The following is a 17,419-nucleotide window of genomic DNA, read 5'->3' on the forward strand; positions in this document are numbered from 1 at the left end:
GCTGAACGCGGCCATAATCGATTCTGTATCTTGGGACAAAGTGAAAATTACAAAAGTAAGGAAATTCACTAGAGAATCTACAATTTCATTTGTCGAAATCTAGTAAATCTGTTTACTTTTGTAATTTTCACCTCGTCTCAAAATACAGAATCGACCCCCAGCTGCTGAGTAGCAGTCGAATGTGATTGGCTCTTACTTTTAGAACCAACCAATGAGCGCAGTGTGTTGATAAGACGACACTCAACAGTAAACTTTTCACTTTTCACGCTTCCGTCCTAGGGGAAAAGATACATATCGATTCCCTGTAGGATTGGGAAATGCGATAATTCAGTAGTTGCCTATCCTGCGTTTTTGTACTATAGATATGCATGGAAGTTTGTTTGAAAACTTGTTGAAATGAAATCGAGGGACGTTTCGGGAGTGGTTTTCGAAATTTCTATTAAATATTACGATAGACTTTTCAGAATATTTTTCGTGTCCGTTAGCGCGTGATCTGTTGGACATGGAGGACGTAGAACATTTTATAAAGGTTATGCAGCAGAAAAGGCTCGCTAAACAACGCGAATTGGACCGTCTTGACACGGAGACCAGTGAGTACGAGAAGTTGCTGAAGGAATTGCAAGACTTGAGAAGTGAGTTCTGCCGAATTACTTCTAATTGGAATTAATTGTTCCATTCTCAGTGGAGAATCGTTGCAATTACATGCGTAAATGTCCCCATTGTTCACAGAGGACAGGGAACAATGCAAGGAGAACATTGCAAAACATTTCAGTACGATTACGTCGCACAAGCATTCTATACAAAAAATGGTAAACTCTACGAAGGACGTCTCAGGGTTGCCTGTGCCACACGATTTTGCAGAGTATGTATCACAGTATATGAATCTTCTATTTTCTTTCTTGAGACTATGAGACTTTGACGTGTTGTTTCAGAAACGTGGCGACAATGTTCACCGATGCGATCCAATTATTGAATAACGTAGGAGATCTTCACAAAGCACTCACTAACGATAAGGAGGATAACGTGGATCCTTTAAAGTTGATTCAAGATGTGGTAAGAAATATGGGAACTTATTCAAGCATTGGAGATATAAAATGGAGAATCCTTAAGCAAGTATATCTATACTTTGTAATCTGTCTTGTAGACAACGTGCACGGAAGCTGTAGGAAGCAAATTATATCAAACAAGATGCAGTATTGCTCAGCTGGAAACCTTGAAAGAAAATGTAGTAGCGCTTCAAGAATATATCTTGGATAATAGCGATAATATTGAAGGTAATATTTGATTTTGACTTTTCAATACTTTTAATAGTAGTGCGTTTGCTGTTTATTGAAGATTGAAATGATAATATAAAGCATTAAATAATAACAAGAGGAAGAAATATATTTATTTGAAATATAACAATTATAACAATAGGATATATAGTGACTGAAGGTTATTATTTACAGATGAGAGTACAAGTTTAACTGTCAATGGTGATTCAGCGGATAGCGTCAATGGTGATTCAACTGTTACGTAATAAATATGTGAATGTTTATTGTCTGTTATTTGAAATATATAAAATACTAAACAGTGTTCATGCAAAAAGTATATAATATGCATTTGCATGTTGTGTATCAAAACTTCATGGCAGTCATGTATATTGAATATTATCTAATTGATCGTCCAGGTTCAACTTCAACATTACTAATTGAGGATCAACGACTTCCTGAAAAACAATTGTGTATAAATATATAAAACAATTGTGTAAAAAAATATATATATATGTAAAATATTAATGTATAGAATAATTCAAAATAATGAAGTTTATTATTATTATATGTTTCATATTTATTTTCCTCTTACTGTAAAATGGGTAGTAACTTGAAACTCGCGTTGCTGATTAGATAATGTTCGCTTGTCCATGTAGTTGTACGGGGTATTTGTACTTCTTTTCAATTTATCCAAAGCCAATTTTTCACTAAAAAAAATTCAAAAATCAAGCATATTAATTTTTTACACTATTAAAACGGATTCAATTGTATCATGTTACCTTGCCAAATTGATATTTTCAAATTTGCCATAAGGATTGAATTTAGCTTTATCGATGTGATGAACGTCTCTCAGTGCTTTAATGGCTTCTTCATTCTTCGCAAATGCTATCTAGATAATTAATTCTATTAATTACCGTCTGTTTAAATCACATGTACATTTGATTATCATTACCTGTGTAAAACTCTCGAGATCTTGGGCGCGTGCTAGGAGCCGGTATTCCCTTTCCTCTAAGGCCTGCTGTTGCACTTCGAGATATTTAATTTTTTCTTGCCATTTCAGTCGTTCCTGATTCGCGAGTATAGTGGCATCTTGTGCTGCTTTTATTGCAGCTGCCGACTGTAAAACAATATTTTTATTTATTTATTTCTCTAATATATATTTATTTCATAAAGATTTATCTATTTAATTTACCTCTATCTTCGTAATATTATCCGAATTACTTTTTATTGTCCTTAAAACTTCATATTGCTTCTTTTTAGCCGCGATCACTTCTTTCTCCTTTGTTAAAGCCTTCAGTTGTTTCTCTTGTTCGTTAAACCAAGATTCTTTCATAGCCTTATAATATATCGTAGATAATACACATTCAGATACATCATTATACATATTCATACAGATATCAATTATCAATACTAGATAATTACCTGTAAATGATTACGCTCCCATTGTACTTTTTCTTCAAACAATTCTTTTTCGTGTGACAAAGATTGCTCCCTTTTTTGTAGTGTTTCCAATGCCTGATTGAGCATAGCGCTCTTTTTCTCTAACTCGAGCATTAATTGCGTAACGTGCGAATCCAATCTGTCTGCTACTTTCATTATTTTCTCATGTTCTTGTTCCAGTAATTTCTGTTGCTTCTTCACTTCCACATTTTGTACTGTAATAATATTGTACAAAGTGAATAAAACTACGAATTATTTAAAATTATTTACCTAACAGCATCTTGAACATACTTTGCACATCTTCCTCTTGATTTTTTAAATAATATTCTCTTAACTTTATACTTTGGTCGTCCCTTTGATCAGTCTTTTCTTGCACATTTTTAATATTCTCTACAATAAAATCAGCTTTTTGTAACAAGTTTGGCAGGTCAGTCTTGTGGGTCGCTATGGTTGTCATAGCTAAATTCTCCACCTCTCTCATTTTTAATATACTTTCTATCGTATCGAAATGCTCTTTCTGCAGCAGTCTTATATTTTGAGAGTGGCGTTCATAAATTTCTTCTATAACTTGCCCGTGTTCCTTCTAAATAAAATAAATTAATTAAAACTAATATTAATTGTAACAGTATAACCATTGACAATTTTAAAATACTGAACCATCTTATACCTTTAAATTCTGCAATTCTTCCTTGTAAAATGTCTCAATCTGCACTTTTTCATTTTTCAGCTTTTCAATCTTTGCCTCATAATCTGCCTCTAAACACTCAAGTTCTTGCTGCATTCTCTTTTCCAATGTATCCGTTCTTTCTTGTAAGAATCCTATTTGTCGCCTTAGGAACAAAATTGTATGAATAATATAATTTTTGGAAAAAAAACCGTCAATATTTTAATTTGATAAAAAACCTACTTACTTATATGATTCATCTAGAATCGTTATCTCATTTTCATACTTTTCATTTAAGCTATGTAACGTCACTGACAGATGAGACTTCTCTAATTCTAATTTACGAATTGCACTTTCATAGCCCATGTTCTTGGAAATTAAGCTACTATGCACATTTTCCGAATTTGTATTTACATTAGCAATTGGAACAGCCATTGTGTTGGACTACATCAGAAGATTGAATATAAATTTCGATTGCAATACCATAATGATATATAATTCCTTTTTAAAAACGACTTCAAGGCTTACTTTAGAATAATTTTCTTCAACTTCCTGTTTCTCATATTCATTGATCTCTTTTTGACTTCCTAATGATTTTGATAATCTTTCTTTTTCGTGTGGCAGTGATTCAGCTACCATTGTCTTATCCTCTTGTGGTACGTCTGCCACCTGCAATGAATAATTAAAAAAAAAAATAAAACCATTTTTATTACATATCAGTATTGCTGCTTACCCCTCGAATAATTTTATCAGAGCTGGATCTTCTGTGCTTGCTGATGAACAATTCTTCGGTAGGCGTTACTCTATCCTGAGTATCATCGCTTTTATCTTCCGGGGTTTTTTTAGGTTCCAACCAATCTGGTAAATATTCTTTAGTTTCCAATTTCTGTCGGCTAAGATCTGCAGACGCTGTACGTCTCTCTGTCGTCTTTGAAATTAGAACAAAATTATTAAGCATGAATACCAAGCAAAATAAAATATTATTAGACCGTTTTAAATATACAAGCATATTTTGAATTTATATTCACATTTTGCTCAGCTTGATTTGACGTTGCGCCCAAGGAGAACAATCCTAGAGGATCGTTGATTATCTCTGAGGTTCTTTTGCCTCTGCGGGGTTCTCTCGTTCCAAAAGCCGTTGGCGCATACGTCGAATGCTGCGATTGTGTCTTAGAAACCTCGGCTGTGGGCTGTGTCACTTCCAGTTCCAGCTGTACAGACTTCTTACTAATTGATTCTTTCAACTGCGACGTATCTCCAAACAAATCTTGCATCAACGATAACTTTTTTGCTTTGTCATCCGATGCTTTTGGCCTCTCAATTCCCGTGGTGTTTAACGCAGACGTCGAGCCCATTTCCTTTCCGTCCGGCTTTGAGCTCGACAACGACTCGTTGGAAATTCTTTTATTAAACAAGTCATCTATTATACTTCGCTTATCTTTTACCGCTACTGGATTCTTTTGGCTCGAGGGCAAATCTTCCTTATCAGCTAGCAAACTAGCTAGTGGATCGTCCTCATCTATAAGCAAGAAATAATGAAATAATCTTAATACATAAGAATACGAGAAAGCTATGAAAACTCTGTTAAACGTTTCTTCAAATGTGCGGCTTGGACGACACTTATAAAATACGTATTAATGTGCTTTAATTAAACCTGCAAACGTAATTCTCTTTTTGCCGTTTTCAGCGGTTGGATTTCTCCTAAATGCATTACTGAACAGCTTGTCGTCCAAGCTGTCCATATCCTCCACCATATCTACCATTTTCGTCGCATTCGCGCGACACAATTTCGGTCGGTCGTAAAATACGGTGAAATATATTACAATTGATTACAATTCAGCTTGTGCCACTCGCAGGGCCATGCCAATTATTATTCTAGCCGCATATCAATAGCAATCGACTTAATAATAAAGATGTGTCACATATCAAGGGTCTGTTTTCTATTGTTGAACTGGCTGCACTAGTTCAGAGTTTATCTTTTTCACTCATTGGAAGGCAAAAGATAAACTCTGAACTGGTGCAGTCAGTTCCTAGCAATAGGACCCACTATAGCGGCTTCGGGAAGTGCATTGTGAAAGAGATAACACAGCTATGCACACATTTATCTATTAAGACTGCTGGCTATTTTAATCTCGCTAAGTGACAAATCAATTATCGACCGAAAGCATTTCAATGTGTCTCCATATATTTCTCCTCCGCTCCTCCCTCTGCCGCGCCCTAATTATATTCAAGAAAATAATGAGATCCTAGGAGGCTTTTCTAAGTCAGCTGTCGAGAGAATACATTCATTATTATTTTTTCTTTCGAGAAAGCACCTTCTCGTTGTCCAGTATGACGATTTGGTCGTATGAGTCGTATGAAGTTCATACACACGTATGTAACATATGTAATTGTACGTGCGCCGTATGGAGCCGGCTTAGGGCGAGCCTAAAGCATAAAGGCCGAAGTCTAAACCGGAGTCCGACGCCAGCGCGCCACGTGACCGCGCACCAAGTCGATTCACCGAACCTTTTCCCGTGACTGCCAGTCCGTGCCTCCTGAGTGTGGTGAATGAACGATAAGCGCGGGGACGATCGTGGGCAGTTTCGCGTCGCACGATTCCTCGTGGTTCCTCGGCCGCGGGTCCTGAGTCCTGACAGAGCGCGCGAAAAAGAGTGAGAAAGAGAGAGAGAGAGAGGATGGTGCCGAGACGGCTGTGAGTCGGCGAGATAATTGGGGCCCAGGAAGCGAAACGGAACGAGCAAAAGGAATGCGCGTCGTGATGCTGCCGACTCCACTGGTGCTGATCGCACGCTACTCCACGTTGTCGTCGTTGCTATCATCGTCGTCGTCGTCGTCGTCGTGAACGGTGACAATATCGCGAGCCAATACCGCGATGCAATCCATCTACTGGACTGGACGATTGCTGTCGCGCGCGCTCTGGAACGGCATCGCGAGCTATAGCACCGCGTGCGGCGGCGAGCAGCAGCCGAGCGCGGCCGTCGCGAGCACCAGGCGCCGCGAGACCTCGCTCGTCTCCGCCGTGTGCGGTTTCCCCAAGGACTTTGCCCGGAGCCGGATACGCAGGGGCCAGTTCGGCGACGACGCTTGGTTCACTGCCAGATTCAGGACGGCCGAAGTCATAGGTGGGCGACTCCCGGCGACTCCCGCGGGGAGTACGCCTCGCGATCGCCTCGCGCGTGCTGGGGCTTTGCTCTTCCCTAGCCGCCCTATTTCAAGATTCTTGTCCCTTTCTTGTTCCGGAATCCCTGTCCAAAAGCCTGAAATGAAACAGAGTCTGCCCCAGCACAGCGGAAAGTTCTAAATCACAAAGACGTCTAAAAGACGACATAATTTTTTAGACGTCCTTTAGACGTCTTTCAGAAGCTTCTATCAGCTGGGACTGAAGAGATCTGCTTCCTTTAACTAATTTCTATATTTTCTTATAATTTTTTTTTCATCTCGATTATGCCCGTTTCAGTTTTATATCGTACGGTTGAAAAAAATGTACTTTTTTTTCTAAAATGACAACAAACAACGGTTTACTGGTGGACAATGTGGAATGTTTAAATCACCGAACAAACAATTTAAATTCCAAGTAAATTCTTAGGAGGAAAAGATCTGCTATTCTTAATTTTACGCTTGCTACACTTAAAAGAAATAAAGTGTATGCATTTGGAGCAAACAAAGGAAAAGAGAATTTTGGAAAAAAAATGAGGAAAAGATTGTAAAAAGGAAAAAATGGGAAAACCGCGGTCAATAAGAATAGAACTCCAAATTCACCGTAAAACTATATTTCAGAAGATGTATCATCTCATCGGTCGCGTGTGGTGTTTGACTGAACTTTCTGCTGCGCTTTCTACACTCTCCTACAGTTTTTGTCCTCCTTTTTTTCCATTCCAAAGCTTGAGCAAAAAGGCTTTACTTCAAATACAGTAAATGCGACTGAAGATTTAAGAACTTTAAGAGATTTTAAATTATTAATTCTTTTTATACATTTTATATGTATTAATTTTTTGCCTTCTTTCCTTTAACTTATGAACATTGTGTATACTATATAGTTTTATTTTAAATATAAAAGTTTAATTACACAGCTTTAAATACGGACACAATAACTAAGAGAAATAAATAATAATATTACATAATTTTTACTCCAGGTTAACTATCTGAAGTAATGTTGAACGTTCATACATTTAACAAGCATAAAATACCTATTTAATTAATTATGTCTGTAATCTAAGTGCATAAATTATTATTGTACCTTATTGGCATACATTGTTCACTTAAATTATTCACAAAATAATTTAAAGATAATAATTTTATGTTATAGATAATTGTTAATATGTAGATTCTCTACTTTTAAATTAATTATTGTAATTCGAATATTTATTTTTCAAGACAAACCTTGAATTTTTTAAGTACATATTTGAGAATGTAAACTTGACTGGCAGTTATTTAAACAATTGCCTTATACAGGTACTAATTACCTTTTAATGTTTCAGGTGTGGCTGATGGTGTGGGGGGATGGCGACATTATGGAATCGATCCAGGAGAGTTTTCTAATTTCCTAATGAGGACGTGTGAGAGGCTAGTCTCCATGGGCAGATTCACACCTACAGAACCAGCTGGCTTATTAGCACGTAGTTACTATGAATTGTTAGAAAATAAACAACCAATATTAGGTGAGTATAGTGCCTTTAATCGTGGGTAAAAAAAAATTAGAGATAAATCAAAATTATTTGGAAATGTTGTGTCTCAAGATTTTTTCTGATATTAATTAAATTTCTTTGGTGTACAGGTAGCAGCACCGCGTGTGTGATAGTTCTTAATAAAGAGACGAGCTGCATTTACGCAGCCAATATAGGAGATAGCGGCTTCGTAGTTGTACGACGGGGAGAGGTGGTACATCGGTCTTCGGAGCAACAACATTACTTCAATACTCCCTTCCAATTGTCGCTGCCACCTCCGGGACATTCTGATCTAGTACTTCGTGACAGGTAGATTATTTTTTATGCAGCGATTTATCTATTCTGCTTATCTCTGTGTATTTCTGTAACTGCACATATTAATATTTATATCACGATACCACAATCCTCATGAAAATTAATTATGAATAATTACGTTCTTTTTTCCTATTCAGTCCAGAATCCGCTGACACTTCGAGTTTCGGGGTTGAGGACGGCGATGTAATCCTTCTGGCAACCGACGGGGTATTCGACAATGTGCCTGACCAGTTGCTAGTCACCGAGATGCGTAAGATTGAGGGCGAGAGAGACCCCACGAAAATACAATGCGTCGCTAACACGATAGCGTGGATGGCGCGTCGTTTGGCGTTTGACGGCGCCTTTATGTCTCCGTTTGCTCAAAATGCCCGAGAGAATGGGATCGATGCAATAGGTATGTAAAAGAAAGACACTACTAATTTACGCTGTATTTCAAGCAGCAACGTTTTTTGGATATAAAAAAAAAATCGCTTTATATAAAAATATCTCAGTTACATCATATTAGAAATTTATCTTATGATTACTTATGTAAAAAAAAAGATAAGTAATCATAAGATAAATTCCTAATATGATGCAATTTTTTATTTCTTTTCTTTTATAGAAGAAATTAAATGTTAATTGAAAATGTTCCTTTATTGATTTTGCTTGAATTTGATCCATTAATATGAACAAAAGAATAAAAAGTTTAAATTAAGGAGATTTGACGAAAGAACGTGCAAAAGTAGATTTTGAACTTTCCAGGTGGTAAACCAGATGATATCACGGTGCTTTTAGCAACAGTGGCGATATGATAAAACAATAAGGAACAAGTGTACAATAGAGCCCTGATGATCATTGTATTATAGTCCATGTCATTGCGTATATGTATTTAGTTATACATCATATTAATCCTATTACGCTAATCATTTATTATTTAAATCGAAATAAATGGTTTTGTAAAATCACTTCTTATTCTACTCATTAATATTCATTTCTTTACAGCTCTTGATAATTATTAACGTACTCTTTGGCGATTGCGGATGTGCTTGTTGATTCACCCTTTCAGCATCTACGTGCCATATATCGCACGTCCACTTTTGGTAAATTTGTCACTTTCTTTAAGTGTATGCATTTACATCTAAAAGTAAAAAAAATTTAAAGACCGAAGAAATCAAGATTAACAAGAAAATATGGTTTCTATACACTTAATGAGATACTGAAAGAGTTAATACAAACGCCTCCTAACAGGAACCAATCAAAGATGTTATCGTCGTTAACTGTATCAAAATGACGATGTTAGGAAACGACCAGAAATTTCAAGATTAATGATGTAAAAACCCACTTAAAAATCGCAACATCCACATTAGAATTATAAATTTAATATATTAAGTATTAATCGAGCTACAATAATGCAAGGAATATCGTGCAAAGAAGAAGCATCCTATGATCCTGGAAGCCAAAGATATAAGAGAAGATAAATATGTGCAAATCTAAAAAATTAAAATGCTATAGATACAAATCTGTGGTATTCAAAAAGATTTATAAAAATTTTAAAGGACTCAAAACCCGAGGATCTAAAATCACGATTAAAACAACAATTAATTATTCCTCGTAATCACGTGGGAGTTCAAATTTCTTGTCTAAATCAGTACACTGTAAAATAAATTTGCACAACATTTAGAGGTATGTTAAAAAATTCACATCTGTTTAGCTTAGGATATCATTGTACAAAGCGCTTATGAGAATCACAGAAAAATTTACATTCAAGCTGGTTATTAATCATACTTGACTAAAAGTGATGTCTCTTTTCTAAAGATGCTAAAACTCAACTTTTGCTTTTAAAAATCCGAATTATTATTAAAGAATTTAAGAAATAAAACTCAAAATTTTGCTTCAATGATAATTAACTAATAGATTAACCTTAAAAAAAAAAAAAAACAGTACCTTTCTATCGTCTTCACGATAAAAAAAGTAACGGTTATTAATTATGATTAATGCAAGTCTCCGTTATATTCATATAGTACACAATATACACATATGAACAAAGTGTGGGAAGTGTATGTATATATATATATTATTTCTTTAGTTTATATTTAACGATTTGTACTTTGTAGATGTTGCCTAGATTACACTTCGCTACGATAATAAATATAAATAAATGCTTTAGTACACTTTAAAATAGTCTCCCTTGCACAATGGCATTCTCTCTCTCTCTCTCTCTCTCTCTCTCTCTCTCTCTCTCTCTCTCTCTCTCTCTCTCTCTCTCTCTCATCGATATTTGCAAGAACAATGAGCACGGTTAGTGTATCACAAAATTACCACCGATCGCAAATATCTTACAAAAGTGACATTCTCGATACATTAAATTTAATTAATTTGCGAGTGAAAAATTACAACCCCCGTGCTGAACCGGAAGTTCACCACAAACGGGTTTAACCCTCGGAATGCCAATTCAGTTACACTCGCGTGCATAAAAATGCTATTTCTATCGAATCGGATGATTCTGAAGTCCGCAGATATAAATCTGCGAAAATTTTAATAATCGTTATTACTAAAACTTTTTACTCGCTACAATATATTTAGGATGAAATAAGCTATTATATACGACAGTAGAATCGCGTATATAAACAGCTTACACTAATATTACCTAATACCAACTAAAATTACTAATTTTTTTACAATTTTAAACTCATTTCAAACTTGTTGGAAAATCATTGTGTTTGAAAAACAAAATATACATTCGCAATGCCTTGTACTTTAAATAAAGCAATTTAATCCATATTTTCTGATAGTACTAGAAGCGCAACACTTGGCTTCCAGTTATTATCAATAGAAACCGGATTCTGTACGCAAAAATGAGCATTAAAAAACACATAAATGTGCAAGTGGAATTTAAGGAAATCAATAACAGGATTTCTGATGTTAAGCGCGTAGTTTTTTCGTTTATATGCAGAGTGTATAAGTACTCGCGCGTGCTTTCTCTTGTCTACAAATTCTTTGAAAAGTTCAAAGTTGGCTTTTTCTTGACGACAATTTGATTATTATTACAGGCTAATCATCAATCGCCTTTGATATCATCTTTAATTAGATAGTCTGCCGAATTTTCGCTTAAAAAAATAAGCTTTAGACATTTTAGAAGATCTTTAATGAAACAGAATTGATCGGTCTCTTATACACTCTGTACATTATACTTTACGTGTCTCATTATACATCTTTGCATACAAATCCGGGCACTAAATTGTGGATTATTCCAAAGGGATAATGGACACGCGCGTTTCCGCAATGTCCTTGGGCAATTTGACATAAGAAACAGCATTAGGAAGAGAATGCTGAACTTTTCGATTATTGCACGTTGGCTTCCTGTCCCCAATTAAAGCCGCCCGGCCGATCTTCCGGCGGTGGCGTATAATCTGGATCCTCAGGATGTGCGTCAAACAAAGTCTTACTGAGAAAAAGAGAAGAATATTATATATTATCTCTTTCATCGATAGTCTAGCGTTTGCTCATCATCACCCAATTTTAAGACACTCCTCCACAAATGAACTATTGAAATAATTCAATTGATTTTAAATAACAATAATTTCCATCTTAATTTCAGTTTTAAATAAAAAAGATAAGTAAGAGTTATATACGTACAGTATTTGCGGGGTTTTCAGAATTCGGAAACCGCCTCTTAACCGGGGAAATACATCCTCCGCAAAATAGTAAATATGCCCTACAGCCATTCCTACAAGATCGACCCATATCGTATTGCCAAGCAGTACAGAGAAGCCTAACAGCACCCACGGTAAATACGGAGCCTGAAAAAATCAAAGTCATCAGTAATCATCGCGTGATTCGTCACGTGACGATTGTCACATGATACAAGCCACAATAATGATGCAGCAGTTGATTCCAACATAAGGTATGTTCTTTTTACCTAAACTTTTGCACCGTTATTCTTTTTCTCTTTTTTTCCAACATAGAGAGAAAAAGAGAAAAGATAAACGGTGCAAGAAATCTAGCTAAAAAGAATAGACCTGTAAATTGCAATAGTAATAAAACAAAGATAATATTAAAGTCGTGTGTTCATCTCTTTAAATTGGTCCTACTTGGAAGTTCAAAAGTCCGAAGAAGTTCATCCTAACAAAAGGATTTCGTCGTGACCACACGTACACCAGCATTATCGTGAATGCATGCCCCAGGAACAGCAAATTGACGAAGAATGCAAAACTCTATGAATAAGTTAAGAAATAATGACAAAAATGTTCTCAATATAAGGACAATATTATACCCTTTAAATATAGCAACGTTAATAATTAATTCTAATTATTTATTATTATAATTATAAACATTATTATTCAGAGCTGTTAATTATAATTGTTATTAATTTAATTATCAATAGAATATTAAACGTTACAATTGATAATAGAACATTGCCATAATTATAACTGTTATTAAAATTATAACAATTGACATTTTGTCAAGGATACGATCATGCATATTCCGCCGAAGATGAACATCATCACAAAATCAGCTGTTCTCCTGCGGAAAGACCCTTCCTCCAACATGCGGCAATATCGATATGTGAAGATCATATTGAATAATAGGTTGAACCCAACATTTCCGAAGAACAGGAATGTTGTTATCAATCGCCATATCTGAAATAATTCAACGCAATACTGTAAAGAAGCTTACAGTTGTATTGTGAGCTGTCGCGACACTTGATAGATGACGAAAAAAAGTGCAAGTCTACGTGTATAAATGTTCTTTCAATGACGGTAATGACTTTTGAACCATCTTATATAACAAAGTACTTTGCATAGATATTTGCATATCTGAACTTCCGTACCTGGTACTGCTCCACAATGAGAATAGGATTGAAATACAGTTGAAACGGGGATACCAAGTCTAATTGCTGAAACATTTAAATTAATTACATCATCGGCAAACAAATATATATATTGTACGCTCAATCGAGTCAGTTATTAATTTAATTAAAATTATTCTCCATTATCATTAGGCTTCTTTCTGTGTAATATCACTTTTATACAATTACTAAGGAAGCAACGGAACAATATGAACCAAGTCATCGACTGTGCTCAAGCATGAGACTTAAATGATCTTATAAATACAATAAACTTGGGCTACGGTTCACTTGACGCTATACAAATGCATCGAAGCATTCCTCTTCTCTTTTCTTTCAATGAAGAAAGAAGGAGAAGAAAAATGCTCCAAAGTATTTGTAGCGTCAAGTGGAGCGCAGCCTTAAATGCTCGTGAGAGGTGAGAAAATCTCGAAAATCCGAGGAATTTGAGGATAAGGGAAGAAGATAAGATCCGACGATAAGACCCGCGCGTCCAGAGACCGACGGCGACGACGCGGTCGAGAGGGTGCGGAGGGTGGGAAAGGGAGTAAAGGGGTGAAAAAAAAATACACGCAAGATCGGCAAGATAGATACCACGGCGAGGGTCGTGATGACACAGGCTGTCGTGTAAGCCCGCGTCACCACGGGCATCTGCATGTACTCGTGCCATAACGCTTCGTAGGCCATTGGCATCGATTGTCGGCGATCTCACGCCCGTGTTCCTGCTTCCTTCGCACCGAGACCTCGCAGCTGCACACACGCCGCTCCCCAGTCCTGCCCGCTTCACCATCGCATGTCGCACCCCGATGCGCGGCAAACTGTTACCTGCACATCGTGAACCGCGACGCGATATTCTGCCGTGTCGTGTCCGTCCGCAGTCCTCCGCACTCCGCACCGCGATATCGCCCTCGTACATACACGTAACACGTGAAACTGTCGGCGAACGCGCGCGCCTGGGGGAATCGTACCGTCACGTCCGTCACTACCGTCGCGGCGTCGCCCCGTCCAATCCCCGCCGCCGAGCTGTGACTTTTTCGCCGCCAGGTTGCCGAACTGGCGCCCATCGATCACGCCGCGCGAAACGGCGAACTTCACCACGCCGTCGCGCGGATTGTTTATCCCACGTAAACGTCGTAAACGTCGGGTCTCGGACGCGGAGAATCGACCGAGGTCGACGACGGCAACTCCAGCGAGTGAACGCACGTAAACCGGGGCCGGTCAGTCTCGCCACGCTACGATCGAAAACAATCGGAGTAATTGAAAATGGTTCTCACGAAGGAGTACCGCATTTCCATGCCGCTCACCACGGAAGAGGTAACCTTCGCGCGTTACGCTCGATCGCTTATTTAATTATTTATTCGTTGGACGAGGGTATTTGTCTGTTCGTCTGACGATATTCGTTGACCTGTCTGCCGATTTTTTCTTGAAAGGCGATTTTTCGTAAGAATTACTTTGCGGTAATCGATCAATTCGCTTTTGTATAGTACCGCATCGGCCAGCTATACATGATCGCCAGACACAGTCATGAACAGTCCGATAACGACGAGGGAGTGGAAGTGGTGGAAAACGCCGTCTGCGAGGATCCTGTTCACGGGAAGGGCCAATATACTGAAAAGAGAATTCATTTGTCCAGGTAAGTCTTGTATTCTTAAATATACTTAACGTCTGAAGTGCATACAGTATTAGGCTGTAGTCCATTTGATGCTACAAATGCTTTGAAGCGTTCTTCTTCTCCTTCTTTCTTCCCTGAAAGAAAGGAGAAGAGAAATGCTTCGAAGCATTTGCAGTGTGTTAAGTGGACCACAGCCTATAATAGGTGTTATAGTATTTTATAATGGCTTGATCTCCTAAAACAAACATTGCATGTCTTGTTTTCCTTGCAGTAAACTACCTTACTGGATCCAGTCCATCCTACCGCGAATATTTTATGTGACGGAAAAAGCGTGGAACTATTATCCTTTTACTATCACAGGTATATTCCATTTTATTTGTATAGCGTAATCGAAATTGGTCTTTTATTAATTTCATACTTTTGGAAATTGGAAGTAGTCTGACTTTTAGCACTGATAAATATGATAATCTTGAAATATTGTATTTTTTTTTATCAAAGAGAATCAAAACCCTTTTGTTGTATTATATTTTTGTTTTCTTGCATGTTTGTTCGTTCCTGGTGACTGCAGAATACACTGTGAGTAACATTCAGCACGAGTATTACCATAAAATTTTCTGTTATTCCTGAATTTCTCTTTTTTCAGTGTTCCTTTATACCAAAGTTCCACATAGCGATAAACACACGGTATGAGGACAACAATGGCTCCACAGAAAATGTAAATAGCTTATTATTATATACATCACGCTCGCTTCACTGCACGTTTCGTTATCGTATACTTTTTTATGTAATAATGAAAAATATAATTAATATAATAATGATGACGATGATTCTATTATTATTGATTTGTAGTGCTTAGGACTGTCGCCCATTGAATTAATTCACCGAGAGGTAGATTTTGTGGATATTGCATATGATGAAATCTCTGCGAAACATTACAAAGAGGAGGAAGTATGTTTACAACATTCACTTACGTTTAATTTTTAACGTTAGATTTTCGCTTAATTGAAATACCTTAATCGTAACAGGACCCAAAGTACTTCCAATCGAAAAGAACGGGCCGTGGTCCTCTGGTTGAAGGTTGGAGGGACACAACGCAACCCATAATGTGCTCGTACAAATTGGTTCACGCCTCGTTCGAAGTCTGGGGCATGCAAACGCGAGTGGAAGATTTTATTCATAGAGTAAGCTTGTCTAATTAACCATTCGCCTGTGTTTTACATCTCAATAATATTTTTTTTCGACAATTACATGAATAGCATCGTGATTGTTCAGAAAGCATTTAACGAGCGATACAAAATAATTCGATTTCTTGTATAGAGATTATATACAATATTCAAAGAACTAAAGACTTTAGCCAATAAAAGCACATTTATTTATTATAAACGTTGATTGACTCCATTATCTATGGTTTCAGTGTATAAGAGATATTCTACTGCTGGGTCACAGACAGGCTTTCGCCTGGATCGACGAGTGGTATGACATGACTCTGGAAGATGTACGGCAATATGAACAAAAGATGCAAGCCGAAACAAACGAAAAGGTCAGGCTAAAAAATCAACTTGATGAGAAACAGACAACCGCCACACCGTCCTCGTCTATGCCAACCACCCCGAAATCACCAACACAACGATCGTGGTTTTCTTGGTCGTAGCCACAATTAGTCGTAACAACAATCGATTCCGGGTTCTGTGGCAACAGTTGTTTGTCTCATTGATTAACATTATGCGAAAGAAATGAATGGCATTCTCTATTGCTCGTGCCCGTCTTTCACCTGTCTCAGAGAATGCGCAAATCGGTCGTGACATATTCTTTAAATGAATTTTACATTAGTAGCTTAATTGGTGGTTTTATTGAAGTAAAAATTTGTGCAATTCTCCTGAAAATGTAAAAAAAAAGTAATTTTAGAAAATGTAAGTAAAGCTAATAACAATTTGTTATCATTAATCTAGTTTTAAGTAGTCAGTTTTTTTGTGAAAGAAAAACCTGGAGGAGAATAAAAAGATAATTATATATCAACGATCTGAACTCTTAATTTTATATAAGAGTAATATCATTATTGTTTTTATCAAAGGAATATGTCTCTAATTGATTGCTGCATTTTTTGGAATGTCCTATATACATATACATAGGTGTAGCTCCATACACTTTCCATATGTAGGCTTGCCGTGAAACGATTTTTACGTACTTTCGTATTATAGAAAAACTTGAAAATATCGTACTCTATGTGCGATTACACAGTTAAATTTTAGGAATGCCTAAAGAACGCTGGTCTAAGCTGTTCCACAAAATGACGTACAGTTAAATTTTGAAATTTAAATCATGAAGCACACTCTGGTCACACCTTGTATATGTGAATAAGTTTCGCTTATATTTTGCTCGCGCATTAGTAATAAATTATTTTTATCGTATAAAATTCTATAATGTAATTTATTTACAATGTATGAAACTTTTATTTGCATTTCGATGTATAGAGGCACTGGTAAATATATGAAAATATATGTGTTTGCAAATAATTCCTTACTTGTTTAAATAAATATATCTTCATTATTACAGTTTATCAGGTACAATTTATTAATTTTAATTAGATTGATAATCATTACTATTTACTGGCAGTACATGTAGACGTAATATTTTAATTAAGAT

The 17,419-nt window shown here is 36.6% G+C and overlaps 5 protein-coding genes and 1 non-coding gene across 6 annotated transcripts; 3 read left to right on the plus strand and 3 right to left on the minus strand.

Annotated features, from left to right (window-relative positions):
• The first annotated feature begins 340 nt into the window (after positions 1 to 340).
• Positions 341 to 1,818, plus strand: LOC139808994 (uncharacterized). The gene is made up of 5 exons (XM_071771561.1): positions 341 to 632; positions 730 to 862; positions 933 to 1,053; positions 1,145 to 1,274; positions 1,449 to 1,818. The coding sequence occupies exons 1-5, from the start codon at positions 503 to 505 to the stop codon at positions 1,517 to 1,519; spliced, it is 585 nt and encodes a 194-aa protein (XP_071627662.1). The 5' UTR covers positions 341 to 502; the 3' UTR covers positions 1,520 to 1,818.
• Twy (fas-binding factor 1 twitchy) lies at positions 1,512 to 5,551 on the minus strand. The gene is made up of 13 exons (XM_071771549.1): positions 5,012 to 5,551; positions 4,386 to 4,876; positions 4,091 to 4,285; positions 3,886 to 4,026; positions 3,605 to 3,801; positions 3,361 to 3,523; positions 2,985 to 3,276; positions 2,676 to 2,908; positions 2,446 to 2,589; positions 2,206 to 2,370; positions 2,033 to 2,142; positions 1,846 to 1,960; positions 1,512 to 1,708 (listed from the first exon to the last, which is right to left on the minus strand). Exons 1-13 carry the CDS (start codon positions 5,118 to 5,120, stop codon positions 1,634 to 1,636), a joined length of 2,430 nt encoding a protein of 809 aa, XP_071627650.1. The 5' UTR covers positions 5,121 to 5,551; the 3' UTR covers positions 1,512 to 1,633.
• Positions 5,552 to 5,813: 262 nt separating this feature from the next.
• LOC139808990 (protein phosphatase PTC7 homolog) lies at positions 5,814 to 9,283 on the plus strand. The gene is made up of 5 exons (XM_071771556.1): positions 5,814 to 6,482; positions 7,839 to 8,018; positions 8,135 to 8,333; positions 8,477 to 8,733; positions 9,081 to 9,283. The coding sequence occupies exons 1-5, from the start codon at positions 6,233 to 6,235 to the stop codon at positions 9,128 to 9,130; spliced, it is 936 nt and encodes a 311-aa protein (XP_071627657.1). The 5' UTR covers positions 5,814 to 6,232; the 3' UTR covers positions 9,131 to 9,283.
• Der-2 (Derlin 2) lies at positions 9,152 to 14,098 on the minus strand. Its single transcript, XM_071771560.1, has 6 exons — positions 13,759 to 14,098; positions 13,150 to 13,215; positions 12,791 to 12,958; positions 12,410 to 12,532; positions 11,955 to 12,118; positions 9,152 to 11,763 (listed from the first exon to the last, which is right to left on the minus strand). Exons 1-6 carry the CDS (start codon positions 13,855 to 13,857, stop codon positions 11,661 to 11,663), a joined length of 723 nt encoding a protein of 240 aa, XP_071627661.1. The 5' UTR covers positions 13,858 to 14,098; the 3' UTR covers positions 9,152 to 11,660.
• Positions 12,240 to 12,323, minus strand: LOC139809246 (small nucleolar RNA snoR110). The gene has a single exon (XR_011731065.1). It is a non-coding gene; the product is annotated as a small nucleolar RNA snoR110 (small nucleolar RNA).
• Positions 14,099 to 14,234: 136 nt separating the features above from the next.
• Rdgbbeta (cytoplasmic phosphatidylinositol transfer protein 1) lies at positions 14,235 to 17,289 on the plus strand. Its single transcript, XM_071771559.1, has 8 exons — positions 14,235 to 14,478; positions 14,649 to 14,797; positions 15,048 to 15,136; positions 15,345 to 15,352; positions 15,420 to 15,491; positions 15,626 to 15,724; positions 15,802 to 15,957; positions 16,191 to 17,289. The coding sequence occupies exons 1-8, from the start codon at positions 14,428 to 14,430 to the stop codon at positions 16,425 to 16,427; spliced, it is 861 nt and encodes a 286-aa protein (XP_071627660.1). The 5' UTR covers positions 14,235 to 14,427; the 3' UTR covers positions 16,428 to 17,289.
• Positions 17,290 to 17,419: the final 130 nt, after the last annotated feature.

The sequence above is a fragment of the Temnothorax longispinosus genome, chromosome 2 (genome assembly GCF_030848805.1).
Source record: "Temnothorax longispinosus isolate EJ_2023e chromosome 2, Tlon_JGU_v1, whole genome shotgun sequence".
Lineage (NCBI taxonomy): Eukaryota > Metazoa > Arthropoda > Insecta > Hymenoptera > Formicidae > Temnothorax > Temnothorax longispinosus.